Here is a 19,981-nt window from a genome sequence, read left to right as displayed (position 1 = left end):
AATTATATATAAGAGATCATTTTAATATTAAAAAAAAAAATTGATGATATTTTTTTCTTTCTATTAACAAACGATTTTTCAATATTTACAAAATTGAAGTGATTATTTTATGTGAATAAATAAAATAAATTCCACAACAGCTTCTCATATTGGTATACAGAGTATTTTATTGTGAAAATAATACCATACACTTTACACATATGACTGTTTTATTTCAGAATTGGAAAAGTCAAGAGAAAATATAAATGTAAATTTTTCTTCCCAATGAATATAGTATGTTAAAAATGGTACTATACTTTCTACTTCACGTAAAAAGTTTTAAAAGCAAAATGTAATTAATCTACAACAACCTATGTACAACATTAACTAGTCGGTTTTTTTAGAATTTATTTAAACTTTCCATGCATGCTAAACCCATTTTTGCAGAAAGATCATACATTGTACATGTCTCTGTTAAACTATATTTATAAGCATTTGATGTATAATGATAAACAATATGATCAATATGTATGGCCTCGTGACTGGTTCCCATATGTATATATTTTTACCATACAGTAAATCTATCTTTCGGAAGACTTTGTATCTATAGTCGCCGTCACGTAAAATTGGCACCATGATTTTTGTCAAAATTTTCTTAAATATCAATCGTGTTTACTCGAGATCATGTTTTTCAATTAGCGGAATAAAAATCCAATCCAAATATATACTACTGTCCTACCTTTTATTGTGTTTGCACTGTATAATCCTGACCTTCACATTTTTCAAGATTGTTTTCATTGTAAAACCGCCATCTTGGTTTCTATGAGGATCCCTTACTACATAACATTCGTTACTCTCGGGTAATATCATTGTCATTGATGATACGATTTCCCGCGCTTTTTACATAAAGATGACGAGACACAAGAAAATTGAGAGCACGTGGACTCCACGGCAACACTTCCGGTAATAACAATGTCGGATTCCACCATACAAAATAATGCTGGATTTTGTGAAGGTCAGGATTATACAGTGCAAACACAATAAAAGGTAGGACAGTAGTATATATTTGGATTGGATTTTTATTCCGCTAATTGAAAAACATGATCTCGAGTAAACGCGGTCGATATTTAAGAAAATTTTGACAAAAATCATGGTGCCAATTTTGCGTGACGGCGACTATATTCGATCTAGCATTAAGAATGAGTGAACATGAAGTTGGAATACACATCACCTGAGAATCTGGTGTTTTATATTGTAAGATTTTCTTTCACTTTCATACTCCCAGGAAAAACGTAAAAAATGTTAAATATTGTTTACAGCACTAAACAGACTTACATGTCAGGTTCAGTGAACCACTGGTTACTGGTGTACACAGGAAGTTGTATTCTGTAAACACAAATTTTATATTTACAGATGTGGATCCAGGATTTTGAAAGGGTGACATACTAGTAATGATTTAGGATTTTGAAAGTGTGACATACTACTCAATGCTTGGGATTATGACATCTGAAAAGTCTTTGTGTTAACCATATAAGTTACTCCATAAGTGGTACCCCTAAATGATAGCCCTGTCTCTGAGTTACACTTTCGAGTTCGATGCATTTTCGTCAAAAACTCTGCGTTTAGTGAACATCAATTGTGCAATTAGGGGCGTCCTCACTTCTGTTCCAATGTTGAGCGAGTGGTTGGAAAACTATAATTCTATATTGTACGAATTATTCGGCAAATTGAATTCTCAAATTTGACAATCAACACTGCTGTCATTAGGGAATTGTCAGTAAGTGCCTACAGAGCAACCATTATTTCTAGTTTATACTGCACAATGACGATCACTGAGACGCTTGATGAACGTAAATAGTGCAGGGATACAGGCAACCCCCTCTATCTGGTAAATGACGTCATAAAGGCATGCATAATTGACAAGTTTTTGCCGGTGACGGATGAACTCGAAAGTGGTCTTTTGCGCAGTGACGTATATTAGAAATGTCGTCAGTCTCAGTCAAACGTCATAATGAATATGATGAAACAGAAAATGGAATGAATGAATGAAATAAATAAACTGATGAATAACCAATCAAACATTTAATAATACACATAAATACGACGGTGACATATATGTATAAATTAGGATGTGACAATGGAAATAAGCAACTAAGGCATGGTATCTTTAAATAATATAGTATAGATTAGAAAATAGGATATGAGTGCCAATGACACAACTCCATCCAAGTCACAATGTATACAAAGTATGGCCCTCAACATAGAGCCTTGGCTCAAACCCAACAGTAAGCTATAAAAGCCCCAAAATGACCAATGTAAAACAATTAAAACAGGAAAATCAATGGTCTATATACATGTATATAAAAAAGAAGATAATCTATATGAAAAATGAGAATCCAGAAACAGCTATGAACCACACCAAAAAAAACACCAACCACTGAACAAAAGTTTAAGACTCCTGACAAGCCACATATTCTTGTTGTTGATATATTTTGCACACTTGGTAACATTTCACATATTCTTGTTGTTGATATATTTTGCACAAGGTAACATTTCATATATTCAAAATGTATGCAGAGTTTGTTAAAGGAACAGCTTTAAATAATGAAAGGTAAAAAAAAATAGTTTTTCAAAAGTCTGAGGTCAAACTTATTTTTTTATGATTATAGACACTGTTTACTGTGCTAGGATATATACATGTAGATGGATGTTCTAGAGAGAGATCTAGGGTTGTCAGACGTGTAATTACTGAAGTAAGTATATTAAGGTAGAAATACATATATGAATGATTGTTATTATAAATTCCATTTTATATTTCTGAACAGCAGCTCATAATACTGTTAGGACAAACATTATCATGATTATTATTTATTTTTACTGAATTGATAACTTAAATACAAATGTTTTTCATCTAAACTGCTAAAGATCTGTTGTGATTGACATCTGTTCAATACAGGAGTTGTTTTGTGCTTAGTTAGAATTCATATTATACACTGCTAATTTTAATGACAATCAGATGAAATAAGATTGAAAAATTGAGGAAATATTCATCTAAATTTTATTGACCATCTTAATTGTATTTTTCTCTATGAAATTATTGATTGACAAAGACAACTCTTAAAAACATGTTGAATATGAAGTAATGCACTGAGTTTATAATAATTTAATTGGAATTTCTGAAAGTGTTTTAGCAGTATGTTTATTGTATTTTAGAAAATATATCCATTGTACAAATCTGTCCAAGCAGAGATTCCAGATACATGTATCCTGAACAAAGAGAGAGATATTTATGCCATACAAGAGGACCAAAAGTATAATGAGCCGCCCAATAAGTGGTATTGTAATATCTGTGGTAAAGGGTTCATCGCTGAGTATTACTTAGATCTACACTTTACCAATAGACATAAAGAATACATTAGACAGGTAAAGATTACATCTTCTGTACTGCAGTATATCTATATTTAAATATTAGGCTCTGGACAGGTACTGTCATTGTCAATATGATCTTCTTATAAGAAAATGTAAAAGAAAATGGGCATGCAATTTGTCTGCACGATATCCCCTGCCTGTGAAATGGTGGTTTGCCTTCATTATTTTGTGAAATGTAAGTCATCCAGAACAAAAAGTTCAAAATTGATCTATAACTGAACATAATACATTTATTTAACATGTTTAATCAGCTCAATAGCTCTAGGTTTAAAAGTTAGCACAACCTTTTAAAAGCCTTTATTTTGAAATATGAGTAAGATGGATATGGTGTCTGGTGTTGTTTGCCTGCTTGCTGTTTATTTAACATTTAGCTGACAACAATTTTCATTCATATTGATAACATTCCATTCTGCAACTATTGAGTGGCTTGAGTGTAAAAAATTACCAAATGAATGTATAACATAAATATTACAAATATTTCATATTTTCTTTTTACGTTCTCAGTGGTCTCCTGATAGAGTGTCAGATCATTACAATTAGGATGAGAGCTAGAACCCTAGCCTGGTCAAAGAAAAGACACATTGGCTGGAAGTCTGAATAATGTGTCTGGGTAGGATGACATGTCTTCTGATGACTGTTACCTTGTGAAATAGCACATTACAATTTCTGCCAGATATATATCCATCTTTGACACAGCAGGGCTAAACATTTACTTCTTATTTCATTTGCAGGGGGAGGATGTGTTATGTTTAGCTGACTATTGTGATCTATATAGATGTGATATAGTTGCTGGTATACAAACAGCTGAATTCTGGGATATTTCCTTATGTTTAGAAGAAGATATGGAAGATATTAAACAGAGATGCAAGGTAAAAATCAATGCCATATTGATAATAAGTTTACATACAATGAATCGGTTACATGTACGTATACTCGTTTACAAAAATGAAAATCAATAAACACATTATATTCATGTTCATGTGGTATCTTGTCTTTTACTAAAAAAAAAATGTTATCAATTGAATAAGTAAGAAGACATCAAATTGGATTTTGTAGGATTTTGTAAATTTCAGTTGAATTGTTTTGCTTCCTATGTGGTGAGCTGTACATTTGATACTACATGTTTAGCTAGATAAATTTTGTATAATGGTTTGTTTCTGTCTTTGTAGGAAGTATTTAGTACCTGTGTTCCTCAAGGTTTATCAAAGAATGCAACAATGACATTAGAAGGTATGTCTTCTGTATTGTTGATTTGCTATCCCACAAATGTAATAAAATAAAATGAAACCCATTCACTTTACTTGAAATGCGTAAAACTCAAATGAATAAAAAAAAAATATACCATACAGTTATAGTTATAGTACTCTGCGGAAAACATGTTACATATATGTGGTAGGTAGTTTTGATGTTAATAAAGTTTTGAACACATTCCATTATAAGTCCTGTAGGTCATTCCATCCTTTGTTATTTTTTTCTTATTCAACATCAGCTTCAAATCACCTTAAATTGTGATGCAGCAAATATAAATAGAATTCTGAAATATCTCGCACAAGATATCACTTATTTCATGTCACAGCTTTCCAAATTTATTGAGTGTGAGGATTGAGGGCACTTTAATTATTAACTAAATATGCCATGTATGCATAGTTGCATTTTTCTTAGAATTTAAGAGGATCCTAAGTTATAGGTATTTTTTTTAATTTAATGGGGACTTATAAAAAAAAGACCCCTTTGCATTGAATTTTGACACAGCCCTTAATTGTTTTACCTAACTTTCTATTGAATTGTTCTGTATTAATTATCATTATTATTATTTTTACAGAAGGATTAAATGAAATAGTTTGTAATTACCATTCCTGTAAAAAATACTGGGAAACCCCACTAGAAAAGGTATGTTATATAGAAGTAGCGATTATGATTATATTGTAGATGTCACAGATACATTTCTCTTCTTTATAAAAGTCTAGGATTTTCAAAGGGCTTTTATAGTGGAGTAATTTAAATTCTGACTGAAAAATTTGTGCAGGTATTTCTTGAAAATTCCATTTTAAACTGTCATGATGAAAGAAATGGCTATAACCATAACACTATACTGGATCTTTATATCCTAAATCTCTATTGTAAGTAATGACAAACAAAGAAGGAAGATGAATATCTTATTGATATTACTGTAATATCTAAACAGATACCAGTCAAGCAGGGAGAAGAGGTTTAAAAGAGAACAATACACCCGACCAGGTTAAACTCTTCTTTTGAATCATTATATAAATCAATTATGTGGTTAGTTGTTAATATTTTTATGCCCCACCTACAATAGTAGAGGGGCATTATGTTTTCTGGTCTGTGCCTCCGTTCGTTCGTCCGTCCGTCTGTGCGTCCGTTCGTCACGCTTCAGGTTGGAAGTTTTTGGCCGAGGTAGTTTTTGATGAAGTTGAAGTCCAATCAATTTGAAACTTAGTACACATGTTCCCCATGATATGATCTTTCTAATTTTAATGCCAAATTTTAGTTTTGACCCCAATTACATGGTCCACTGAACATAGAAAATGATTGTGCAAAGTTCAGGTTAAAGTTTTTGGTCAAGGTAGTTTTTGATGAAGGTAAAGTTACATCAACTTGAAACTTAGTACACATGTTCCCTATGACATGATAATTCAAATTTTAATTCAAAATTAAAGTTCTGACCCCAATTTTCACGGTCCACTGAACACAGAAAATGATAGTGCGAGTGGGGCATCCGTGTACTATGGACACATTCTTGTTGTTTTTTTTAAAATTTAATTGAATTGATAGGATATCTTTTTTTAGAGGGAACTCACTTTTGTCCCATGAATGTAGTAATAATGTTGGCATGAAAATATAAATTATAAAATAAATAGGACTGAGAGGGGTTTAGGAGAGCATAGTTCACAGAGTTCACAGGAGAAGCAGGAACAAAAACTTATTTCACATTCAATGCTCAATAAATTTCAGGTCTAACAGGTGTATTTTAATGCTATAAAGTTTTTACTGTAGTTAATGTATATTTCAGCCCAGAGATGTATCAGTGATGTATACAGTTTTTACTGTGTTTACTTTCATCGTGCTGATCATATATTACTGTATAGGATATCAGTATTACTAGTAAGTGTCAACAATATTTATAGTGAGGAGAGACTTTTATTAGAACTGGGTATTATATTTTTATATCCTGGTATATTTTCAGAGAGAATTCAGGAAAACTGACCTATTTTTCATATTTCATTGTTTGATTAAAGTTGACTAACCAAAAAAAATAAAAATAAATACAGAAATCTGAAAATTCTTAACAGAAAGTCCTTTAGAATGACCAAATTAATTCACCTATTTGTTTGACTCTATCAGATGTAATATCAACTTAATTTGCCTGGATTTTTTCAGTTTGATATACTTTTCAAACATTACTGAATAATGTATATTTCTGCATGGATACCAACCATGATGAAACTTTCACATGTACATCAACATAACTAAAAAAAACACTTGTTACCAGCACATGACAGGGTTACTAGTAGTTCAGTTTAGAGCACTCAGCTCTACCTGTTTTAATCTTGGTCAGTTGAATAACAAAAAGATGCATGAATTTATAAAAGAAATAAGTTTGTAAACAATACTTTAATATATAATGCAATACACTAATAAAAAATAACATAAGCACATTAACAGTAATGATAAACAGTAATGTATTAAAGAATGAAAACAAACAAAAACTGCTAAAAATACAAGTTTTATGATTATACTTTTCTTGTTTCTCTATGATGAAATGATATATTTATCTTATTTATATTACAGTACAGATACCTTCACAGATATGTATGAGCCAAGCTTTAAACCATCATACAAGCTTCCAAATCAACAGGTACGACAGAGAATAGTCAATACAACCAGCTGACAAAGGGAGATAATATATGCAATAAGACAAAGGGATGTGGCATTCGTTAACATGAGTACTAGATGGATTGTGTACAAACTATTGTCATAGAGTTGTGTAATGCGTAAAACTCAGTTAAAACGATAGTGCATTGTGATTTAGAGTTAAATAAAATGTAACATGAAAGTCAAAGTGTATTGCAAGTTGGTAAAGATACCCTTTAAATTTTAATTTACATGATTGCAGCAGGAACATTCATTTTATTTGCCTCTGCCTCAGCCATCCATCATCATCATACTCATATTTATAAAAATAAATTTTATTTTGATATCTTATCATGCATTTTGTTTTACTGTATATTTGGGATAGGGTAGCACATGCTATTATGGACATGTCATGTTTGAGTATTACAGAAGGGATAGAGATTGCTTCTGGAGTAGTAGTCATGTGAACTCTGAATCTAACAGTACATTAAAGGAACATTATTTGTAGATATTGACTTTCTCATCCTTAGATATTTGCTTCTGTATGAATATTTATCAAATTTGATAAGCCAAAAAAATTATAGTCAGTACTATAATTTGAATTGAACAAACAGTTTTAAATGCCTTTTTGTGTTTCTTTGATACATATAACATGGCTCTGTACTTATACATCCTGTCATTGTGGTATTGTGCTATTGTACATTTTTGTATTCTTGTCTTTCAGTATTGTTTATGTGCTTTATCTATTTGCCCTTTATGTTTCTTTGTTACATATTTGTTTGTTTTTACATACTGTTCCCTTATTATTGACATTTTACCTACTGTGCCTTTGTCTTGTTCATTGTCAATATAATGGAATTTGATGTAACTGTCATACAATTGACAGGTTTAGCTAGCTATAAAACCAAGATTAATCCACCATTTCATACATCAGAAAATGCCTTTACTAAGTAAGGAATATGACCAACGTATCCATTTGTTTGAGCTTTTAATATTCCCATTTGATAAGGGACTTTCCTTTTTGAATTGTCCTTGAAGTTCAGTATTCTTTTTATTTCACTTTTTAAAAATTCAAATAGATCTGATGTTTTATAGAAGTGAAATTCATATACAGAGCTATTAAAAATGTATGAATAATTATGATGTTGATCCACACTATGCAAAAACATAACTATAATATGGTTTAAATGTGCACAACATGGGAATCAGAGAAATACATTCTTCTGACAAATGTTCAAAACATTATCAAATTTTACAAAAATAAGATGTAGAAAGATTACAAATGAATCAACTCTCCAACAAATACCAAAGGACAAAGATTTCAACAACTACAAGTCACTGTTTAGCCTTCATCATTACGCTTAACCCATAACACATTGTGAGTTATTAAAGGCTACAAGAGAACAACATTCGAAATGATTTAAGAGAGAAAACTAAGGGCCTTGATTTGATTTTACTTACTAGTGTTTGTCTCAAATAGAAACAGAAGAAAACTATTTTGCAAGTGTCCTTTTATACAATCTTTTAAGAGTTTTACTGAACACTAAATACATTTTTAAGCCAAGTTTGAATCATAAAAGGATCAAGTTCTTCAAAAGTCATAAACATTTCAGTATAAGTTCTGAGAACTTTTTAAGATTGTTTGGTTAGTAGTGCTCTTGTTCCTGTTACACGCAGTCACATTTATTGACATTGATATTTAAGCAAAGTACATGTCTATGTTATGAGAGTTTTTATACTTTAAGAAATACATCAGTAAGAAAATTTATCTTTCATTTGCATCCATCAAGACAGAACTGCTTCAAGATGGAAAATTTTATGACACAGCACATTGTCACACATCCTATAACTACTTGCTTAATCATGTTGCCCCCTGGTGGAACATAGGCCACTAACGGTATTTCTCTAACTTGTATTGTTTTTTTGATAGCCTCTCCAGATCATGACACTTGTACCCATCTTTCTCCATCTCCGCTGTAACGTTCTGTATCCACATGTATCTTGGTCTGCCTCTGCTACTCTTTTCTTGCTGAAAGGCTTGTTTTGTTATGTTGTTCTTTGGCTTCCTCAGTGTGTGCCCTATCCATCACCACTTTCGCTTTTTTAACTCTTCATCAACTGGGGATTGGTTGGTCTTTTTCCACAGATCTTGGTTTGATATATTCTCAGGCCATCTGATGTTAAGGATGCGACTGACACCGTTGTTGATGAAGACTGGAAGTTTTTGAAGCAGGTTTCTTTTGTGTGTTCCAAGTCTAAGCTCCATGTAAGAGTATGTTTTTTACATTTAAGTTGAACAAGCGTATTATGGTCGTGAGAGTGATGTTTCTTGCTTTCCAAATTGATCCCACTATATTAAATTCAGTTCTAACTTAGCCAGTTTTAACTTTTATATCTTTATCTGAACCGCCGAGGCTATCTTCTACGCTTCCAAGGTATGCGAAGGAGTTGGTTGTTAACCATCATAATTGCTAGTGCCCTTTTGTTAGACTTTAAAACTTTGGTCTTATTGTGGTTGATATAAATTCCTGTTTCTGTTGCTGTCTTATCAACCTGCTCTAGTTTGCTCTGCATTTGTTGGTTGTTGTGGGGCAGCTAGGCAATGTCATCGGCAAAGTGTAGGTCATCTAGCTTGGTGAACATGGTCCATTGGATGCCATTTACTGCCAACTGTGGCTTGCTTAGTGATCCAGTCAACTACCAGAAGGAATGGCGTCGGTGAAAGGAGACAGCCTTATCTAAACGCAGTTGATGTATCAAAGGCATATGTCAGTTGACTTCATTATTATTTTGCCCTTTATCATGTACAGCTGTTTCTAATGATGGTAATACATGTTTCAGGGATGCCGTAGGGTCTCATCAACTTCCACAATACATCTGTATCTAAGCTGTCAAAGGTGTTGGCAAAAACATACATTAGTGATGAATTGAACACTTGTGATTTGTTCGAGGATGATGCGTAAGGTTGCTATTTGGGCTGCACATGATCTGCTTTGTCTAAATCTAGCTCCGTTGTCGCGTATCTTTTCAGCTATTGCATGTCTGAGTCTGTTTAACATAACTCTATTTAAAACTTTCCCTGGAAATGATAGTAGCATTATTCTTCTGTAGTTATCAGAAATGCAAACAATGCACTTCTATGGTAGCTTTACCATGTGTCCCTCACTTCATTTTAAAGGAACCTCCTCTTCTTCCCTGATCTTTCCAAACAGTTCAAATAGCATTTGAGTTGATGTTTCAATGTCTGATTTCAGTGTTTCTCTATGAATGTTGTTAACACATGGAGGTTTGTTGTTCTTCAGCATTGTTATGGCTCTTTATATCTCCCATAGATGGTCTTTTACAATCCATTGCCAAAAGCTCTTCCGAGTGTAGAATGTCAGCTTTATTTAATACATGTGGGTCTTGATTTAGCACATTCTTGAATTGCTCAACCCATCGTTTCATTTGCTCTTGATGTGTATTGAGTGTTTTCCCTTCTTTGCTTTTTACTGGTCTTCTTCCTTTCTGGTATTTCCTAGTACAGTTTTGTATTGCCATACAGAGCTTTGATGGTGTTTGCTCTGGTTGATTCTTCTGCTTCTGCTGCCAGTCTGTCTGCGAAGGCTCTCTTATCTCTCCTTGCACTGTTCCTGATATCCTTGCTAGCTATAGTGTACTCTCTTGAAGCTGATTGATTTGCAGATCTTATTTTGCTGTTGTTCAAGGATGTTTTTTTCTTTTTTTCCTTTGATATCCATTTCTGGTCTTTTTTTTTTTTTAAATCAACCGATGCTTCGCAAGCTGTCGTGAAATAAAATTGAGAATGGAAATGGGGAATGTGTCAAAGAGACAACAACCCGACCATAGAAAAAAACAACAGAAGGTAACCAACAGGTCTTCAATGTATCGAGAGAAATTCTTGCACCCGGATGCGTCTTTCAGCTGGCCCTCAACAAATATGTACTAGTTCAGTGATAATGAACGCCATACTAATTTCCAAATTGTACACAAGAAACCAAAATCAAAATAATACAAGACTAACAAAGGCCAGAGGCTCCTGACTTGGGACAGGCGCAAAAATGCGGCGGGGTTAAACATGTTTGTGTGATCTCAACCCTCCCCCTATACCTCTAAAGCATTTTTAATCTCTTGCCAGTGATTGGCTATCGTAGCTGTTTCTTCAGTTGCATTTTGAAATTTTAAAACTCTATTTGGAATTCTGATTTCTTTGCATGTGTTGTTTGCCAACATTGACATGTTGTATCGTTTTCCTGTTGATTCAATATGTTGGTATTTCTTTAGATTTAGGTTGATATACAAGGTTTGTTACACACACATCTAAAATGTTGTATTTTGTTTGAGGAATGCAGTTTTTTCATGCATAGCTCTGATTTGTAGTCTTGATTGATTTTTTGTTGTTGTTTTATTAGCTCTATTTAGTTTTTAGTTTTTGGCCATTTTAAGGCTCGGGCATCGCTGAAGACATTTATTATATTATTTACCCCTTATGTATACCTGTCGTTTTGTTTTGTGCACGCAGTTATTAACATAAAGGAATTTTGATGGGAATGACATTCAAGTGAGAGATTTGGCCAGCTATAAAACCAGTTTTAATCAACTAGTTTATACTTCAACTCTGTATTTGTTTGGTTTATAACTATTTCGATATGAGCGTCACTGATGAGTCTTTTGTAGACGAAACGCGCGTCTGGCGTACACAATTATAATCCTGGTACCTTTGATAACTAATTATACATGAGAAAATGCCGGTATTAAGTCAGGGATATGACAGTTGTTATGTGTTTGAAGTGTTTCCGATGTTACCATTTGATTAGGAACCTTCCATTTTTGAATTGTTACATATTTGTTTGTTTTGATGGTGATTAGGATAATAACATAATATTGACTGTTGAACATCTATTTTTGACATTTTTACTCATTATGTCCGTTTGTTTTATGTGTACACATTGTCAATACTATGAAATGTTGTGCTATTGTCATACACGTGAGAGGTTTAACAAGCTTATAAACCAGATTTGATCAACAATTTTCTACATGGGGATGCCTGTGCTAAGTCAGGAATATGACAGTTGTTATTTATTCGTTTGTTGTGTTTTAGCACTTGATTTTGCAATTTGATTAGGGACTTTTCTATTCGAATGTTCCTCGGAGTTTTAGTATTTTGGTAATTCTACTTTTTCTAGGAGTTTTGTTATTTTTGTTATTTTACTTTTTTTCAACTGTTTAAATGGGCATCTGATGCAAACGAGTATGTAAAATCATGTTTACAAAATACATGACAAAAGTATTCATCATCTAACAACGTAAACGTAAGTGTTCTTTTTAAAACACATAATCATAACCATGGAAATAATTGCTGATAAACTCATTATTACTGTAATTGGTAGATTAAACTAGTGTTCCGTAAAGCTAGGTGATCTAAATACACACGATCATTTGTCAAACAGAAGTCAGTCACTTGTCTTGGATGGAAAGAATAATTTTAATGGTATCACCAGCCAAGTAGTCAACACTTCGGTGTTGACATGAATATCAATAATTTGGTCATTTTTATAAATTTCCTGTTTACAAAACTTTGAATTTTGTTTACCTTAGCCGTATTTGGCACAACTTTTTGGAATTTTGGATCCTCAATGCTCTTCAACTTTGTACTAGTTTGGCTTTATAAATATTTTGATATGAGCGTCACTGATGGGTCTTATGAAGACGAAACGCGCGTCTGGCGTACTAAATTATAATCCAGGTACCTTTGATAACTATTACAGTGCTTATCCAGTGACCTTTGGGGTATCACATTTGCAAAGACTACAATAGTTTACCAAATTGCAGTTAGGTTTCTACTCCAACTAACTGATCAACTGGTAAAATATTTTAGCAGATTGAAAAATGTTGTTAGTAAGTGAGTGCTGTGAAATAAAAAGTTATACTTACCATCCAGATCCAGTTAGTTAATACTTTTGTCAATCATTTTTAACACAAATAATATCTACTATAGTATGAGTCACTGAATAAAAAGGTCTAATTTTGACATGGAAACTTCTATCATAAATACATATTATAGATGAATAGTTCACAACATTGTGTATAGGTGTATATTTTATAGCTTTGTCTTCTAAGATGAAGTTATTGTGCAATTGTGATTCGAATAACATTTTCTATACAAATTACTGATCTGCTGGCAATAAAGGGAAATAATTTACATTACAGATAATCAGCAAAATTTTGTTCTGTCTGAAAAATATCAAATCTCCCCTTTATAATTTGCTTGTAACATTATTTCTGTGATTATTTAACTTTTATCCTCTGTTCTGAAAAGAACAATGAAACTTATTTAATGATGGAAGACGATTTGAAATTTTGAAAAAAGCTGTTAAAACCCTAAAATTTAACACATTCAAAGTTCCATAAATCATTCAAATTCCCCTTTAAATTAAAAAGGTATCACCAGCCCAGTAATCAGCAATTTTATTTTGACATGCATTTATATTGATATGGTAAAATTAAAGATTAACAGCTGTTTTGCAAAATGTTTAATTGTTCAAAGTATAAAGGATTGTCTACCAAGGAGCACAAGATAACTTATAAACAGTATTTTGCAAAACCTTTCTTATTTGTGTCCTTCATGCCCTTCAACTTCATACTAATTTTGCATTTCAATTTTTTTTATTCAAGTCGTATTGATGAATCTTTTGTAGGCAAAATCATAAGCCTGGTATGTATCATTGATTAAATTTTCAGTGTACATTTGAACTCAATATAAATTATTTCCCTTTAATGACAGCAGATCAGTAATTTGTATTGAAAATGTTATTCGAATCACAATTGCACAATAACTTCATCTTAGAAGACAAAGCTATAAAATATACACCTACAAAACAATGTTTTGAACTATTCATTTATAATATTCATTTATGATAGAAGTTTCCATGTCAAAATTATACCTTTTTATACAGTGACTCATACTATAGTAGATATTATTTGTGTTAGAAATGACTGATAAAGGAAGCAACTAACTGGATCTGGATGGTAAGTATTACTTTTTAATTTACAGCACTCACTTCTTACTAACACCATTTCACTTGAGCAATCTGCTAAAATATTTTACCAGTTGATCAGGTAGTTGGAGTAGAAATCTAACTGCAATTTGGTAAACTGTTTTAGTCTTTGCTAATGTGATACCCCAAAGGTCACTGGATAAGCACTGTAATACACTTTAAAGGTTCTATACTAACAACTTTCGATAGGAAAGAGCTAAAATGTTTTACCAGCCCATCATTTTGAAAAGAGTAATTCATACTACAATTTGTTAGAATATTATAGCAAATTTGTATTGTTAAGGGCTAGCCAAAAATATCACAAAAATATTGAACTTTGAGGAAAATTTTAAACAGCAAGTCCCTACTCAAAGTAGGAAGAGGAAGCTGTGTCTACTGTTTCTTTAATTTCTAGTTCTGGGGGATATATTAATGGCACACACTCAGAAAAGTTTGGATTGTTAAAAGAAAGAACATCATCAATATATAAGTATGCTTCATATTTTAATCTTGCAAAAGAGTTGAAAACAAAATTTTACTACAAAATATGATTCCATAATTAAGCTTCACTACTTTTGAATATACACAATGTGGTCTCGTGGATGTAGAGTCCAATCACCTTGAGTGCTAAAAAACAGGAGTTTGAACCCATTATCTGTTAAGCCAAAGACTACAATATTGGTATTCCTATCTAATGTACATCAATCAGCATTAAAGAGTAGGAGTTAACATAGGTCCAAAATCTAGCTCAGCTTTGGGATTTATATTCATATGCCATTTTTATTTTCCCTTCATGAATATACATTTAATTTGCCAATGGTTGAAACACAGTCATTTCTTACATTTAAAATGACCATAAGTTTTAATATGGAAAGATTTATAAAAGATGAAGACCTGCACTAAAGCTAGTCTTTATTGTGTAATGCATATTTAAGTCAAGACCAAATTTACCCAATCCGATTGCTTACTTTTCAGGATTAAGGGCTGAAAATCTGGGTTTTCATTACTAACGTGTGTATGCTGGGTAAGGATAGAAATTTTCCCTTGAAACAGGTCAAATATGGACCTCTCAAATTAATGTTGCAATGATTGTGTGGCAATCATCCTACATTTGGCACCAGGTTTTACATAGATTACCAAACAGAAATGATGAGAAAATCAACAGATTAATTTTTGAACCTTTGAACACCATTTATGCTATATTTTCCTTTCATATTGCAAGAAAAACAAGAACTGCCTATAATCAAATGTAACACAGAAATAAATACAGGCTGAGAGTCTCTTTTTACATGTTTTATGTTGTAAAGTTACACTACTGTTTCAGATAAGACTGAAGGTCGGCGCCTGTTATAACATTTTAACTGGCTGCATTTGTTTTTGCACCTGTCCTAAGCTAGAAGCCTGTTTTTCAGTGGTTATTGTTTGTTGATGTGGTTCAAAATTGGTTCTCGTTTCTAGTTTTTTTTTAAATATATATAAGACCATTGATTTTCCTGTTTTTAAAAGTCGTTTACACTAGTCACTTTGAGGCCCTTTACAGCTTGCTGTTTGGTGTACATCAATGCTCTGATTTCAAGGCTGTACTTTTACCCATAATTGGTTACTTTAAAACACTGCGACTTGAATAGAGAGTTGTCTCATTGACACTGATCCCATATCTTCTTATTTTTATTATATATAGAGAGAGTATGATGATGTATAAATAAAGACATATAAAAAAATGTTACAATCAATATTAATTTATTTATTATCATCTTTCAATTTGTTGTCATTGAAAAATTTGACATCAGGAGGAATAAAAAGTCCAGTTATTTCATCAAGCCTGCAATTGGTCGGCTCAGGAGATGAAGGTATGCTATCAGAACTACTATCATCTGGAACATAGATTGAGCCAGACCCTGAGGATGATGGGATACTGTCTTCCGCTGAATCTAAGTTATCTAACTTAATCACACTTCTCTGGACTTGTTGTGGTGGATTTGCCACTTTCTGCATTTGAGATATTTTTGGAATGGATGATGATGATGATATTGTTTTTGGAATCACTGCTGATGATGAAGACAGTGTTTGCTGTTTGCTTTCTATTGGCACTGTGACCCCTTTTGTCTTAGCAACAGAATATGTTGTTTCTGATTTTTTAAAGTCTTCTTCATCATCAGAAGAGGATATTTCTATTGGCTCAGTAATCTTAAGTGGTGGTTTTCTTTTAGTTATAACAATGGTTGTTTTGGTTTTTGGATCTTTTGATGGAATACTAAATTTTAAAGTGTCTGGACAAGGTGTATTTGGAGATAAAACTTCCAATGACCCAAACTCTGGTGAAACAATGTTTAAGCCTCCTTTTGAATCATCAACTTTACATATGATTGGTTGATTGCTTGACTTCGATACAACAATGGTCTGTTTCTTTGTATATTTATCTGTAACTGTTGAAATATGACCTTTCTTGGCTGACCCATCCACTTCATCAGGGTTTTTGACTTTCTTCTGACCTTCAGACTCATTGCCAAACTCATTTGCTAATAATGTTTCAAATATTGATGCATGATTGATGTCCTTAACTAAAGTTTCAACAACTGGATTTTCAAATGGGTTTGTTGCTGGTTTTCTTGCCATAGGCTTTGCATCTTTATGCTGAATTGAAGAAGCATGTATGGATTTATTATCTTTTTGATGAACAGTTGGGACAAATGTCTTTTCAGGGAGCTTTTTAACAAAAGCTTGAGACTGTGTGATTCTCAAAGTCTCTGATGGTTTTGTTAAGTTTGCCAACTGTGGTTGAGATGATTTGTTGGAGCCTGATGTTCCAACTGAAGCAGACAGACATTTTTTGTCTTTGTCTACTACTAAAATCTGATTAGGCATGATAGATGAAAGTTGTTTTGATTGTTGCAGGGGTGATGCTGTAACACTTGGACTCTGAGTACTAGGTGACTGCATTGCAGTTGATTTTACTGGTGAATATGGTGAAAATGACAGACGAGATGGTGAAAATAAAGATTCTGATCTGTTCCCAACACTCTGACCTTCCTGATTAGCTTTCTGCATCTGCAAATAAAAAAGAATGACAAAATAATGTTTATAATGTATAAAGATATTCTGGAGTAATACTGTAAACCAACTTATTTTCGCGATCAATTTATTCTCGCGATCAATTTATTTTCGTGAGTAGAAAAAAAAACGCTAATATAAATCGTCGGGAATATGTAAAACTTTGATCATTCCTTATTTAACTACATCCAGTCAATCAGAAAATCGCAAAATTAAATAGCCGCGAAGTGGTCAAGAAAGGGTAAAACGCGAAATAAAGTATCTGCGAAAATAAGTTGGTTTACAGTTACCTTTTCTGGATAATATGTATTTCAGGTATTCACTACTGTGGATTCATTTTATTTCAAGTATACCAATTTTTTGAAGATTGAGGTAGGATTTTTTGGTTTTGGCAAAGTCTTCAAGTTTGGAGAAAATAAATAGTTAGTTAAACATTTAAATTCATGAATTTCCGATTATGTATATAATATTAACTTTGACTACATTATTCACCATGGTTATTGGCTGATGTTCTAATGAACCTGTGGAAAAGTATGGGATTTTAAAAATATCTATAGTAGAAGATAGGTGCACCTTTATAATGACAAATCATATCATTTATCAGTTTAAGAAAAATTTCTAACTTGTTTTGGTGGGTTAAATTGTAGCATTTTACTGAATTTTTTATTTCTTTCTGGTATGGTTCAGACACAGCAATCTTACTTATGTTTTTTTAAATCTTGTTTTGAGTCATATATAATTTCATATTCAGCACATATCTTTATATTGTAAATCTTAACTTTCCTATCTTTAAAAATTTTACCAACTATCTCTATGTTGAATGTTTATGTCTAACTACAATACCTTTCCCTTTTCACAATTGTGACCTACTGACTTAGACTTTTTACCAGATTTGTAATAACATAAAGAACATGACAGATGTTGAGCAGGATCTGCTTACCTTTCCATAACACCTGATATTACCCCCAGTTTTTTTTATGGGATTCGTGTTGCTTAGTCTTTAGTTTTCAATGTTTTGTCTTCTGTACTAATATTTATCTGTGACTTTTATTTTTTAGCCATGGTGTTGTCAGTTTATTTTCAATCTGTGAGTTTGACTGTCCCTCTTTAGCAAGCAATTTAAAAATAGCAATATTACCTGAATTTTCACCTGATTGTAGTGCTGACAGAAATCTAATATTACCTGAATTTTCAACTGATTGTAGTGCTGACAGAAATCTAATATTACCTGAATTTTCACCTGATTGTAGTGCTGACAGAAATCTAATATTACCTGAATTTTCACCTGATTGTAGTGCTGACAGAAATCTACAGCCTGTTTAAAAAGAGGACGATCTGCAGCAATCTATGAATAAAACATGTAAATGTGTAAAATGAATAATAATAATAATTATATTTATAGCATATTACATATTAAATTTCATGTATCCCTTGATATTTGTTTTATGGTAAAGCAGATTTCTAAACAGTATTTTATCAATAAATTATTTAATTCTTTCTTTGAATGCAATATATCTTTTTGTTGAAAAACAACTTGCTACACATTTTTCAAAGATTTTAATGGCTGTTAGTTTGATTATTGTTGCCACAACATTAGTGTTGGGAATGAACATTTGGTATAAAATGATATTGTGGTGTTTCACTGCTATACAATGAAACAATATGAAGGAAATCAAATTTCTACCAAATTAACAAAATAAATAAACAAAAGGCATAATTCTCAAATCTTAAATGCCAAAACAAATAGAAGTAATATGTGCAATACCATGAATACATAAATCAGATGGAAGAACAAAAGATTTATCAGGGTTGCATTCTTTACTTCTTTGATGTTGTATAACTTATTTTTATATAAAAAGGTACTCAAACATCCCATTTCGCTTTCTCATCATAAAACCAAACTCCCTAACTCCTATTTGTACCTTATCTTTCATGGCAGCGTTGTAAGTCTCCCCAAATATCTTGTTTGTGTCAAGCCCTATATCATTCTTCATCTTTGAGGAATTCCCATAATTCCATATTTTATAAACCTCCAATAAAATTTTCTCCAGCTTTTCTTGGTCCACCATTTTTGTCAATTCTACATTTCTTTCTTCAATGATTTCCCAACATAATCTAAAGGACATCTTAACAAAGAGAATTCTCTCTGAATCTCTTAAATATTTTCTGCCAAAAAAAATATATTACATAAATAAACTAAAAGGATAACAGGAATAATAATAAATTTTGGACAATTCAAAAGATCACATAAACTAGAAACTAAATCCTATACAAAAATAGTTGTAAATATTAGCATTCCTCATAGTTATAGTTTGGGTTTTGGAAAATTCCTGTTATCTTGCATGATGATAATTTGATATTTTAAAGCCTTTATGCTTGGCAGTAATTCCTGCTTAACAACTCTATGTCATGTAAAAAAAGCTTCATCATAATGAATAGAAGAACTGAACAATTTGAACACTTAATATACTCATTAAGAAATATTTTGACGATAATAAATTAATGTTTTGTCTGTCTAAATGTAGAATTATTCCTTTTAATGGATTAATTTAGGAGAGGTTTTGAAATTTATTTCAGATGTTTGGATTCCTTGGTGTTTCCCTATGATACAA

The 19,981-nt window shown here is 32.1% G+C and overlaps 2 protein-coding genes across 3 annotated transcripts in view; one reads left to right on the top strand and one right to left on the bottom strand.

The window, feature by feature from the left end:
- Positions 1-540: 540 nt before the first annotated feature.
- On the top strand, positions 541-7,632 carry LOC134685185 (uncharacterized). The gene is made up of 9 exons (XM_063544672.1): positions 541-587; positions 1,162-1,233; positions 2,649-2,732; positions 3,193-3,402; positions 4,140-4,277; positions 4,578-4,638; positions 5,231-5,298; positions 6,440-6,531; positions 7,219-7,632. Exons 2-9 carry the CDS (start codon positions 1,189-1,191, stop codon positions 7,316-7,318), a joined length of 798 nt encoding a protein of 265 aa, XP_063400742.1. The 5' UTR covers positions 541-587; positions 1,162-1,188; the 3' UTR covers positions 7,319-7,632.
- An 8,409-nt stretch (positions 7,633-16,041) lies between these two features.
- LOC134685184 (calcineurin-binding protein cabin-1-like) overlaps positions 16,042-19,981 on the bottom strand; it is a 103,477-nt gene continuing 99,537 nt past the window's right edge. For both annotated transcript variants that reach the window (XM_063544670.1, XM_063544671.1), the window contains exons 41-43: positions 19,292-19,535; positions 18,643-18,714; positions 16,042-17,366 (exon numbers count right to left, since the gene is read on the bottom strand). In XM_063544670.1, the coding sequence (XP_063400740.1) occupies positions 16,059-17,366; positions 18,643-18,714; positions 19,292-19,535 (1,624 nt within the window). In that variant the 3' untranslated portion in view covers positions 16,042-16,058. The remainder of the gene's footprint in view (positions 17,367-18,642; positions 18,715-19,291; positions 19,536-19,981) is intronic.

Source organism: Mytilus trossulus, chromosome 9, assembly GCF_036588685.1.
Source record: "Mytilus trossulus isolate FHL-02 chromosome 9, PNRI_Mtr1.1.1.hap1, whole genome shotgun sequence".
Classification (NCBI taxonomy): Eukaryota; Metazoa; Mollusca; class Bivalvia; order Mytilida; family Mytilidae; genus Mytilus; species Mytilus trossulus.
The sequence above is the reverse complement of the archived record's forward strand: the minus strand, read 5'-3'. Positions and strand labels throughout refer to the sequence as shown.

Excerpts from the sequence above, each read along its gene's own strand:
- LOC134685185 (XM_063544672.1), top strand. The coding sequence starts at position 1,189 with ATGAAGTTGGAATACACATCACCTGAGAATCTGGTGTTTTATATT. Across the intron at positions 1,234-2,648 it reads AGAATCTGGTGTTTTATATT|ACACTGTTTACTGTGCTAGG; the intron begins GTAAGATTTTCT and ends TTATGATTATAG. Across the intron at positions 4,278-4,577 it reads ATATTAAACAGAGATGCAAG|GAAGTATTTAGTACCTGTGT; the intron begins GTAAAAATCAAT and ends CTGTCTTTGTAG.